Source organism: Halyomorpha halys, unplaced genomic scaffold (assembly GCF_000696795.3).
Source record: "Halyomorpha halys isolate HHAL.00 unplaced genomic scaffold, Hhal_1.1 Scaffold1087.1, whole genome shotgun sequence".
Classification (NCBI taxonomy): Eukaryota; Metazoa; Arthropoda; class Insecta; order Hemiptera; family Pentatomidae; genus Halyomorpha; species Halyomorpha halys.
This window is the reverse complement of record NW_027115862.1, coordinates 127377-140351: the sequence shown is the minus strand read 5'-3', so window position 1 is coordinate 140351 and position 12975 is coordinate 127377. Positions and strand designations below refer to the sequence as shown.

The 12975-nt window shown below is 32.5% G+C and overlaps 1 protein-coding gene across 7 annotated transcripts in view; it reads left to right on the top strand.

Moving 5' to 3' along the window:
* The window catches only part of LOC106688234 (src substrate cortactin), a gene marked incomplete at its 5' end in the record, with an annotated part of 33658 nt that overhangs the window by 7536 nt on the left and 13147 nt on the right, over window positions 1–12975 (top strand). For 5 of the 7 annotated variants that reach the window (XR_010844973.1, XM_067052823.1, XM_067052820.1 and 2 more), the window contains 3 exon segments: window positions 4691–4842; window positions 11278–11454; window positions 12567–12638. Coding sequence is in view for 6 of the 7 variants with exons in the window: in XM_067052823.1 (XP_066908924.1) it covers window positions 4691–4842; window positions 11278–11454; window positions 12567–12638 (401 nt within the window). 7 annotated transcript variants of the gene reach the window in all.

Here is a 12975-nt window from a genome sequence, read left to right as displayed (position 1 = left end):
GCGAATTTCCAAGAGTTGTAATTTTCCCTTCCGAGTAATTTTTTAACTCCAGGTGACCAACTAGAGCTGTTTTCCATGTTTTTCTTCAAATCCATAGCAAAGAAAATAACCAATAGCAGTTGTGTACACGTGTTTTCGGCTCGATTTACACTACTTACTTCCATTACACTCAACTCTAAAAACAGGAACTTTTATTGTCTCTCGAATGTCGTGGCCTGGGCCCATAACCAATGTTGGTTAATAAATAACACTAGATTCGAGAGACAAGGTTTTTTATTACTCATAAAACTCATTTCAGTTCACTCACATTAGGTACAAGCACACAATTTGGCGGGGGAAAAAAACATGGGAATATGAACATATGGCTTCTATATTTACTAATAAATTTAGGATTACAATATTAACACAAAGAACATGGGATACATTTCTCTTGAACTATTGAAACATTGAGCGTGCCATCAGACCAAGATCTCCATCATTATTATTTACTTATTCTCCGAATGGGAATAAATAAGAATGTAATGCCAAACATGGAAATGAAGCAATGCTTATTGCTAAACAATCGAGTTTCCCCGAATTATACCATTCACAATATTTTATAGACCTTGGTGTGAATGAACTGGTGATGATTAATGCTGATTTTTGTGTAATAAATAGTAGAAGAACCATCGGATTCATTAACAAAGAGTTAATATCATCAGTAATATTTGTAGTAAACTTTCAATGTGGGCTAATTCACAGGAGGCAAGTATATCACATTGTATAAACTTAACACTACCTGCCTGTTAGTACTGACGTAGTACAGAGGGGAACTTGTGAAAAAGTTAAATCTATTCGCAAAAACTCTTCAAGACAGTTTTAAGATTTTATTTATTAAATTAAATTTATTTACAGACAGGATTACTGTTATTAAGACATGTGGATTTTTATTATAAAAAAACTTAAAAGCCACATATGTTAGGAAAGGGAAACAGTGTTGGCTAAATATATATTAAAACAAATAAAAATGCATTCCAATTTCTCAGCATTTCTTTCTTAATTTGTTCATTTTAAATTTTAGAACATTCTACTTATTTATCACATTGAAGAATGTATAATTATACAAGGTGATCCAAACATATGGTTTTCTTTTTAATACAATCTAACTGCAATAGTTTTAACAAACAGTAAATTATAATCTTCCAATATAAGATTATGTGATATTTAATTTTAAAGTAAAATAACTCCTGTAATTTCTAAATTTGAGGCTTCATGTTGAGATTTTCAGTTAGTGATTTCATTGTTAATGAAGAATTTCCTAGGAATAAAGATAAGTGCAAGTGTTTGCTGTTATTGTTGTCATTGGTTCCTATTGTAATGTACAATTGAAGCTTCTATATCTATTTACTGTATGTAAAGATTTATTAATATTCTAAGGTGAGGAAATAAAAAAAGTATATTTGGACAGCACAATCGATCAAGTTTTTCTTCTTTTAAACATCTATGTCATTATTTGGATTTGCAATAGTTGTTTTATTTAGATTTGTTACCATATTTTTATTTTATTAAGTACCATAAGGTGAGGTTACTTGGTCCTTTTAAGTGTCACTTGATACAAATTCTGTACTTGAGTATGATCCCGTCAACCCTATGATCTTTTGTTGTGGGATATAAACTACCCACTAATTATAGAATAAATAGCATTATGTTGAATCAGATGTTATTGCTAGATTTTATCTGAGGTTAGTAATAAGGGAAAATGAAGAAAGAGCTGTGGTGGAAAAAAAAATCTACTGTTGATTGCTTATTGAGAGCTCCAGGAAGGCCTGAAGGTGGCCAAAGGAAATTGGTTTATTATTCTTCAAGTGGGGAAGTAATTAGGTTGGATGCTGAGAAGTGCCTACTCGATTGCAACTGGAAATTATCTTTAAAATATAAAAATATTTCATTTTAAAGTTTTATATTTTGGCTTCAATGTTTAATTTTTTTTTTTAAATAATGGTTTTAAGAAAGATAAAAAGGAGCTTTTCAATGTTTATGGGTCCAAGTGTCTCCCTTAAAAGTATTCTTATGTGCATTAATTTATGGTCCAACTTTATTAATAAACAGTCATAAAACTTTTTGCCCATTAAATGAGTCATAAATAATTCCATGTATATATATATACATATAATATATAATGAATGTATTTAGGATGTAAATACTTGCCCTTATTATATTTAGAGCTGGCAAGAAAGTAATTTCAGTTTTTAAATATGAAATAAACCTCGTTATTTTCTATACAAAATATGAAGCTTCATTAATGAGTCAAATTTCTTCCATTATGTTTGTTGATGACCTTTTGCTATGTATCTGCAACTTCATAATCTCACCCACACCACTTCAGGTCCTAGTCAGCAAAAACCCGACCAAGTGTGATTTGAGATCATTGTTTCTGAAATTTTTGCTATTTAAACTTTGATTGTTTTCTCTAATTTTGTAAGTTGTTGTCAGTTAACGTCTGAATCAATCTTTTAACTTTGATTGTTTCCTCTAATTTTGTAAGTTGTTGGCAGTTAACGTCTGAATCAATCTTTCAGTTACTTGAAAAGAGCTCAAAATACATGACACTTTTTTAATCCCAAGAAATTGATTGCATCATCTTTTTCTGATACATTTCAGCTTTTTATATGGTTTATCATACATATTCTTTTTGGTTTAATGTTATTGAAAAAGATCCTTTTTCATCGCCAGTGATATTTCATTTCATAAAGGATCAAATTGCAATAACTTTGCAATGTGTATTAGAAATATTGAATTGTTGTTAGTTGAAGTTCCTTCAATTCATCTGCAAGTCAAATATGATAACAAAGCTTTCTAACAAGTCCAAGATGTCTTTATTGTTGTGTGCAATACATTTAACTGTTATGCAATTTCTCGCACAGTTATATGATGATTTAATTCATTTATGGCTTTAGTTTTGTCATCATCAACTTCAGAAGGTTAACCAGAACATTAATCATCTTTCAGTTAAAAATTTGAACAAAATTATTCAAATCAATCCTGATACAATTGTTCTTTATTATTATTATTACAGTACCATCAACTTGACATGTTCCTTTATGAGCCTCTGCTGCCTTTTTGCCTTTATGAAAATAAAAAAGTAAAAAGTGTCGAAAATGCTTATTTTCGCACTCCTTGTTAAAAATGACTGCAAATTGATAGCTGTAAAGAAAATTACATGGAATTTGTTTCTATTATTGACAAAAGATTAATCAAACAAACATAATGCTATCTACAGGTACAAGCTATAACAAACTCCTCCTACTGGAAACAAACCAAATGGATCAAGGAACTTGATAACACTCATCCAGTTCAGGATTAGATAGGTACTTGGAACACATTTATCCCCCTTTTTCTCATTCTCGGTCTTTTAAGTTACTAATACAGGAGGTTACTCATTTCTTTAGGTTATCCTTTATCTTTGACTCGGACTATTTCTTATCTATTCTTGTTTTAGTTTATAGGCAAATATATTGACAGCTCTGTTCTGACATGCTATTTAAGAATGCAGTATCATCGAAAAATTCGTTTTTGAAATTTCATAATCAGTGTGTTCAGAAAACAACTACCTCTTTTTTAGTTTAAATTTTTTGTGAAACAGTTAGTGCAACAATTTTCTTAATTTTAATGTTTTAAAATGCAGTATATTTGGTCTTGAATTGAGATTAACTTATGATAAATGCAATTATTTATAGTATACATATTTATACTATTCCAATCATCAGCACTGATTATAATGCACCTTTTATTTATTAAGTTGAATACTTTTTCCATTTTTAGCTCCACTTTATGTTTGCCAACATAACTTTTTATATTGGCCCATATTTTTTCGATTGAATTCAATTCTGAGTGATAGGGTGGTAATCTGAGGACGTTGAAATTAGATTCTTTCAAAATTTCATTGAAATAATATCTAGTGTGGAAATCCTTGTTAATTTTTATGAGTTTGTACAACTCAGTCTGGGAAACTCTTTCCATAACAGACAAAACATGGATTGGACCACTACCAACCTCTGTTCTCATGAATTTAAATACGTTCATGATCGTGTTTTTGGTTTGGGAGTGAATAGTTTTTTCTCTACGCAGTTTACTTGCCATGATAAACTTGAAAGAACTGATATAGAGAATTTCTATTTCTAAAGCTGCAGAAGTAGGTCTAGGAGGAGAGGAAAGGGAAAGTTAGAAAAAGTAGTCCAATAAACTGAGTAGGTCTGTTCCAACAACCACTTCTGACTATCCAGAACTGTACAGAGCATGCTCAGCACAGTCAGAAGTAGTTATTTGAACAAACCTAGTGGAGAGAAATCCATTAACTTTTAGGCTTATAGAGAGGGCTCCATTAGCTTTTAGGCTATGGATTCCTTATAATCAAACTCTATTAAGTAATACTTATCGTTTTTCATATTGTTAAAATATTTAGTTTAAAAGGAATGAAACATAAGTGGTTATTAATTAATTTTTTCATTGTTTCATGTTTTTGTAGCTTCTAAAACTTGTTTCATTCTAATGACAAATATTTTTTCTTTAGGAAATGCTAGTTACATTGATAAAAAAAGTATATTTTAATTCTTGTCTGAATATATAAAAATGTGAATTAGCTACTTAATATTATTTATAAATTAAAACAAATTGTTATACTTTATTTATTAATTAGTATTTATTAAAATAGGATCAACAAAACCTTCCAACTTGAGAGCAAAGTTTGAAGAGTTAGCGAAGGGCAGTGAAGCAGAAGCGAGAAAGAAAGTTGAAGAAGAAAGAGCCAGAAGGAGGAAGAAAGAAGAAGAGGAGAGGAAGCAGAGCATAGCAGAAAGTGAACAGGTTCTTTTAAATGTTACTTTTTATTGGTTCAATGTTGGTATAATTGTATATTATTATCTCATATCTCTGTATTACAATGGCTGTATTAGGGGAAAATCTTTCTACTACTTGCCAGCTATGAGTCTGCTGTAGGAGCTTAACAATGTCTAATTGCTAATGAACAAATTTAACTGGTGTTTCCTCTCTTACCACTTTGAAAGTAAAGTTTCTGCATTTTACATGTAGTTAAAAAAACATACATTTCATGGTAAACTATGTATATTTTTATTTTAAAGGTAAAATATATTTCCTAAAAATAAAAAAATACCATCAATATCATTATGGAATGAGTATTAGGAAGAGAAGGCTTTTTATATTTCCGTTCACACGAAAAACTTGAAACTACCACAATCATATGGCTAATTGTAACACTAGCGCTTCATGTGGCCGAGAAAACAAAAGCACACACACTCACTACCGAGCCTTGGCCAGAGGCAGCCATTTATTTCTTGTCATCTATGTTCTACTAGAAAAATGAGTGAGTAGAGACACCTTGAAGTGCCTCCCTGAACAGAGGAGGAGGAGGAAGTAAATCTTTATTTATCACTATTTTATACAGTGCACTACAATCAAATCAGCGATTCAAAAGTGAATTAGTGCCTGGCATTAGGTTGAAGGCACACTTCATACAAATTAGATCTCTGGGCCGAATGATTAAAAAATGTAATTAATTTTCATATTTTTAAATAACTTTTAATAAAATAATTTTGTATTCAAAAGCTGTCATGATGTGTTTGCTTGAACAAGAGGAGAGCCATTCACTAGCCACGTTGATCTTGATTTTTGCTACCTAGCCAACATATGTTCTAGTTAATAATTTAATATTAACATTATATAATTATGAAATTTCATGCTATAATGTAGCACAAAATTATGTACATGTTTACTGTGTCTAATCTTATTAAAACTTGTCTTAAGACAATACAGTGTTATCAAATTAATATCTAATTTCAAATTAAACTTAAATTCAGTCATTCAGGTGGACAAATCTTATCAATTTAGCTCATAGTTCTATTTTATTATATAAGTATTCAAATGTATATCATGCTTTATTAGCCAATTAACTTCAATGAATTATTTGCCTATTTCAAAACCCATTGCCTGATGCCTATTTAAAATCATTGGTAAATCATAGTTTATCGATGAAAATAGAAGCAATCTTTGATCTAAGTTAACATTATCAATTTCAATATTTAATCGATATCGCATAACCTGACAAGTCATGTGGAATACCTACAAGCTTGAAATTCTAGCAGGTGAAATGATTTTGGTTCTCTAGCAACGTTAATTTGAACAAATATAAAATATCATTCTTTCACTCGGTGACATCATTCTATTTAGTTCTTTGCTGGCGTTTCACCACTCCTTGTTCAAATTTTGCTGCTATTCAGTTTCACCCTGCAATTTCACTTTGATCATTTGATCAAATTGGCTTGGAAATGAGTGGTGGAAACATATCAGAATCCGCGGGTTTTAGCAAACGTGCTAATTCACTGTATAATAGACTTCAACTGCAAAGGGACAAGGAGCGACCTGCAAAAGTACAAGCAGTTTCTGACAGGTGTCGCTGACAGCATAGGTGCTCCGTGGGTACTGCGACTCAAGAACACTGCGGACTTCCTTCTCATCACACTTGTGTTAAGGGCATTGGAACCAGAGATGAGAAGGTATTTCAAACTGTCTCTGAGGTCCAGCCAAGAGTTTTCTACGTAGACAGTGTGATCACTTTTGTTTGGCAGAGGAAGAATGCCATACGCATGTCGCATGACACAGACACTTCCAAGCCTCCAGGAAGCTCCAGCAGAAACCATATGTATTTTTTTTTTTTTTTGAACAGGTTTGTTTCACGCAGTTCCACACCATCTACAGTTAATCACAAGGATAAGTCAGCCACACTTAGAGGAACTCAGAAAAAAACAGAGAAGGTCAAAGGAGGTGTAGTAACCAACTGTTCCATCTGTAAGGGAGATCATTTGGTCTCCAAATGCGAAGTCTTTCGTGTACTACCACCTGATAAGAGGCTTAAATACGTTTGAACGTCCAAAACCTGCTGGAACTGCCTTTGTAATGGCCATGAGGTAGCCACATGTCTTTCCCAATTCCGATGCTGTATCTACAACAGGAAGCAGCATACCTTGATACATCACCAGGAAGGAGGCAACAAGGCTACTAAAGTTGATGCTACGCTTAACAAAGCGACACTTGCAGATTCCTTCATTGGATTTGGATCTACCTCATCCTCATCCACTTCAGTGAACAGTATGGTACTGCATGTACTCTTGTAAAGTCAAAGAAGGGAGACTTTCATTAGGCTTGTGCTATGCTGGACTCAGGGAGCTAGCACATATTCATGTTGAGTGTGCTCGCACCCAAAATTGCCCTGAAGATTTCAAGGTTCCATTGTGGCATTACCAGCCTTGGAGAATTAGCCATTCCTAATTCGCACCTCTAGGGCTCCACGTTCTGCACCATACGTCCATGCGCTGATGAAGAAGAGTACGATCTCTCACCTGTGGTAGTCGACCGCATCACATTGTCATTGCCGAAATGTGACCCTGCTGCTTCTGTCAGCCGCATTATGTGCCACCCTTTGGCTGATCAGTGGTTTACAGAGTCAGGTCCAGTTGATCTATTAATTGATGGGGACCTATACCCACAGATTATCATTGGAGCTCCTTACCCTAGCGAAGTGGAAGGACTTTATTTCAAACCCACAGTCTTTGGCTTAGTCGTTTCTGTGGTTGTTCATGACCTAGTCCCAACTACATCCTGCTCTATTTTCTTCAAATATAGCTGCAATGAATCCCATTCTCATGAGAAAGTAGTAGGAATTCATTCTACCTCAACTTCAAGGGTCTCTTGAGGTTACAAGCTACCAATATCTTAATGCACTGCTCCTCATCCAACCCTCAACTGCTCTGTATGGCATAAACCTACGACATTGCATCAGGCCTTCAGAGCCTCTAAAGATTTCAAATCAGTAAATAAAAATGGCAGTCTAGAATTATCTACTATGTCAACCACCCAGACCGCTTCATCCATGGTTCCTATTAACCAATCTGCTTCTGCCTAGAAAACCCCTTCTGTACCGAAGAATCTTATTCTCTCAAGCATGCTCCCCATCGTAGGACATCAACATATATTTCATAAAGAAGTGAATGTGTCTGTCAGGCGGATTGATTCTGAAGGACTTCCAGAACTAGATGGACCTACAATCCTAGAGGCACCTAATATCTCTGCCAGTAGTGGTATTAAGTATTGTGAAACCCTAAAAGCTGATTCTCTGAACAGTCCAGTCTTGACTTGGCATTCTGATAACTCAGCACCCAAGAGACACACTTTGATGAGTGGAGTGATTGACAGCAGCATTGAAACTTTATCATCTTCAATCTGTCACCCAGGTTATTTGCATTTCAGTCATGATATGAAGACAAGTAGCACAGGTCCGACAAGTGTGGTCTGTAACATCAATCCTGTTGCCATTAATATCCAAGCAGCAGAGAAATACTTTATTTATTCATCTATGCTGCCTAAATACATTAGGTTGCCATCTCACACAGCATACTTATCAATCCGTAATCGGACATATTTACATTACACATACATGGTATAATCATTAGAACCAGGAGCAATGGATCTACAATTTCATTGAACCCTGAAGCTGTAAGCTCTAGGGGATCTGGATCTAATCCGTCACCTGGACATCATATAGATGCAAAGCATTCCAAGTCTAATCTGAATGATAATATGCGATTGGTAGATTCATCCACGGTTATAATTGAAGACGAATGCCTTATTCATCAGAATTCTACTGACATAAGAGCACAAAGACAAGAGAATCTAATACCAATTCGCTATCTCTGTTTCCACTACTTCTTTGAAGCAGTTTATAATTCTAGGATAAATCTGTAACCAATAGCATAGGCCCATTTCTGGGCAACCTTACCATGGTTTGAAGAATAACTTAACTCAACGAAATTTAGTTTGAGAACTCTCGTTTCAATTATGTTTTGGAGGCATACTATCGGTCATATGCACTATGGAAAGAATCACAATTATTCTTGTATATTATGTATACAAGTTAGGGTCAAGATAATTGTTGTTATTTAATTTCGATTCATTCATTCTTTTGTTCCTTGTTCTTTGTTTGTTGTTTTTCTCGTTTTTAGGTATATAATGTTTTCTTCGTTTTATTGTGTTAATTTTAGTTGTGTAGTTCATTCATTTCATTTATTTTAAAAGGTGTGTATCAGTTTCCCTATGTAAGGTGTTTGTTTAATTTTCATTCGTTCTTGACGAGTAGGAATAGTTACAGTGGGCAGAGGCTTACTGACTGGTCACTCTATTAGTTTTCTTATTTTTTTGTTCATATTCATTTTCATTCCTTATTATGCACTAAATCTAAAGGCAAATATTCCTATTTCCTATTCTACAATGTTGTTCATGATACATAACATACCTTTCTTGTATTCTTAATGATCTGTGCATAGTGCTATCCTTATTGTATATCTTCCTTGCAAATTTCAATTTATCAACAGTCATCTCCAGTCTGCATCATCTTATCATCTGGAGCTGATTTAGGTGGGGAATTTGTTCCATTCATACAGAAGATTTGAAACAACCACAATCATATGGCTAATTGTAACACCAGCGCCTCATGTGGCCGAGAAAACAAAAGCACACACACTCGCTAGCGAGCGTTGGCCAGAGGCAGCCATTTATTTTTAGTCATCTATGTTCTATTAGAAAAATGAATACTTAATACAGTATTCATATTTCTACTTTACTTAACATCTAGATAAGAAGAATATTCTAAAAAGGCCATATTTTAGATGTTCAATTTTCAACAAATCTATCCACTCTAGAGATCCAAGATTCCTGAGTTGTAAAAAAGAAATTTTTTTTTGGGTCTCTTTTGAGTATGTGATCCCTCTAACTGCTCCACTGCTGTAGGAATATAGTTTTCAACTATTTATTGTCCGACGTTTCGCCCCACTTTGCTGGGCTTCATCAGGGCTTTTGAAGATTATAGGCTAAAAGACATTCTTACACAGACTCTACTCTAAGTAGAATAGTTGAAAACTATTTTGTTGTTTTTTTGACCACAACCCTGACCATCTTCTTCATATTGAAAATAAAATAACATTCAGCAAGGAATAATTGTGTTAGTATTAGCAGGTAGTTTTCAAAAAATACAAAGTAATGTTTACATTAAAATGAAAAACTAATAATAACTAATAAAATAAAATCTTTTTCGAAGCAGTATTAAAATGATGGTGAGGATACTGCAAGGTATTTGTATTGGCCTTAGCTGCTAAAATGGCTAGAAAAGTTTTGCAAGAGGACACACTGGATATTTTGATTTTTTTCTTTTAATTTTCCAAATTAATTTTAATGATAACTCAGATAATAGTATGTATATGGTCCTTTATTCATCATGTGTATGAAACTGGTTGAGACCAACATAGTAATTAAAAAAAAAAAACAATATCATTAAATTTAAAGATTTAAAAAAAAAGCTGGAAAAACAACTGAAAATAACATTTAATTTTTCAATAAAAATATAATAACAAATATTCTGTTTTACAAATTAAAACTAATGAAGTTAAAATATTGACATATAATTAAATGAAATAAAAGTTATCCTTAGTTAACCTTTTAATTACACAAAAAAAAGAAGGGAAATAAGCACATTAATATCTAAAATGTTTACAAAATATTTGGTAAAAAAAAAAACTCTCATAATGTAGTAGACCACACTATGATTCTGATTCCAATAGTTATGACTAGATGGTTATCTCAATCAGACGTAAATTCTTCAGAAATTGCTTCCATGCTTTGTGCTAATGTATTGTTTACCTGCATTCTTCCAAATGTGGGATATGCATAAGTGCAATAATGAAGAAAAGAATTGGGCCTACATTCGCTCTCCTTTACTTGTGTATGCCAGCTATACTTGATATACTTCGGCTCAAGCCGTAATACCTTTTGAAGAAGACATATTTATAATTATATTCTATTTTAAACTTAAGTACTATTTACAATGTATGTTCATGATTTACATTAGTTTTTTATACTTGGTGACGAGAAGAGACTTAATTATCCAAATTAAGTGCAAGTGAAACCTAGTTAGTTAGCAGGGTACTAGCCATATCCATTTATGGTTTTAAAATAATTATGTATTTGTTCAAGGAATTCTGCACCACTTTGTATGGTAGTTTTTCAAAATTTCAGCACTCGATTTTTCAAATACATTGCCCCTAAAATTTTGTTATGTCTCATGAAGGCATGATAAGTGTTATTAATATTTCATAGATGAGCTGGGAAAGCTTCATTATCAAGAACTAAATAATTTATATTTTTAAAATGAACATATTTTCATAAACTTATTTCTAGATTGCTGTGAAAAGAGAAGACGAAGAAATGAAACGAGATCTTAAAAGTGTAAAAGTTAGACCGGATGGAACTCGTTCAGGTGAAGTTAATGTCAATAAAGCACCTTCAGAAGAATCTAACCTGTCTAAATCTGCTACTTCGATTCAAATGCTGGAGAAAGAACCAAAACCAGTCGTGGTAAGTGTATATTTTTCATCATTGCCAAAACGTGTTGTCAGTTGTATTAGGAAGTTTTTTGTAGTAAGATTGTCCGAATGGCACAACAAAGGAGGCACAAAAATAGCAGAAAACTATTTAATGATTGGAGAAGTTTGGCGGGGGGTGCGGTCAGCAATGAACAACATAAATAAACAAAACCATATTTATTTATTTTATGCCGACGTTTCGGGTCTTCATCAGGGATTATGACGTAGAAGGTAGGCCTGCAGTGTGAGAAAACTATTTATTAGTAATGAGTGTTTGGCCCCTTTTTGTAGGACTTTATGATGGCTGATAAAGGAACTCATAAAATAATTTCAACTTTCTCAGCCCTGATGAAGCTAAAATGTGAGTTAGTGATAAAGAGTTTTTTCTGCTATATTGTGCCTCTCTTGTGACCATCTTCCTATAGCCATCAGATACAGTCAACTAATAATCTTCCAATAGTAAATTTCTCTTTTTTATCTATAATTTTAACAAAGTGTGTTGTTTATATTAAGGCAGCAATACTAAGAGGGGTATTGTTGAAATGGATTCTTCCCATAGGCTGTTAATTTGGTTCATATGGTTTTCATTAAAAAAAAAACAAAAAAAAAAAAAATTGTTTGTAAAAACTATTTATTACATGAAATTATTTTCTATTGACAATCTTTTAATTGGACAATGATGAATTGATTATATAGACTAAAATTGTTGATTGACATGATATCAACTGTGGTGAAAGTTCAAAAATTGGTTTTCAAATTGAAATAATAAATCATGCTAGAATGGCTCTTCCTTTATTTTTACAAATGAAAAATTTTCCTTCCTAATCAAGTCGCTTTTATAGTGGGGCATAAATCTTGAGGGAGTGAGAACAAAATTATTTTTTTAAGAATTTGATTGAAGTATATTTGGAGTTTATTACATATGCTAAAGATTAAAGAGAAAAGAAAATACAAGGGAAATTGCAGTATCATTTAGCTTATATTTTAAATTAAAGAATACAATAGATGTGAATATATACAGAATGGAGATCAATTTTATTATTTTACAATTTTTTTTTCTATTTGAACATTGAACTAAAGAATGATCTGATATTATCTTTGTAGCAACTGAAAAAGGAAGTTTCTTTGCACTCTATAAAATTGAAACCGGACGGGTCTGATGAGAAGAGAAAACGTGTACGTAATAAGAGTACAAATAATATTAATGTAGTTCATTTAATAAAAAACAATTCTAAGTTGCACTTTTGAGGCTAATATATATATATATATATTGTAATATGCTCTTTTTTAGTAAATAGTATATTTTGATGTATAAATGGTTTTAATATGTTTTATTTTATGTATCATTTTAATATTCATTGCTTTGTTTATCCAAAAAGCAAACTAACCAAGTTTCATTGTTTATAATAACTTTGTGATACAAAAAAAACAAGATGGCGGTATGTTGTCAATGCCACATTGAGTAGATTCAAATATCATAAAAACTATTTTAACTCTTCCCATCATAATTGAA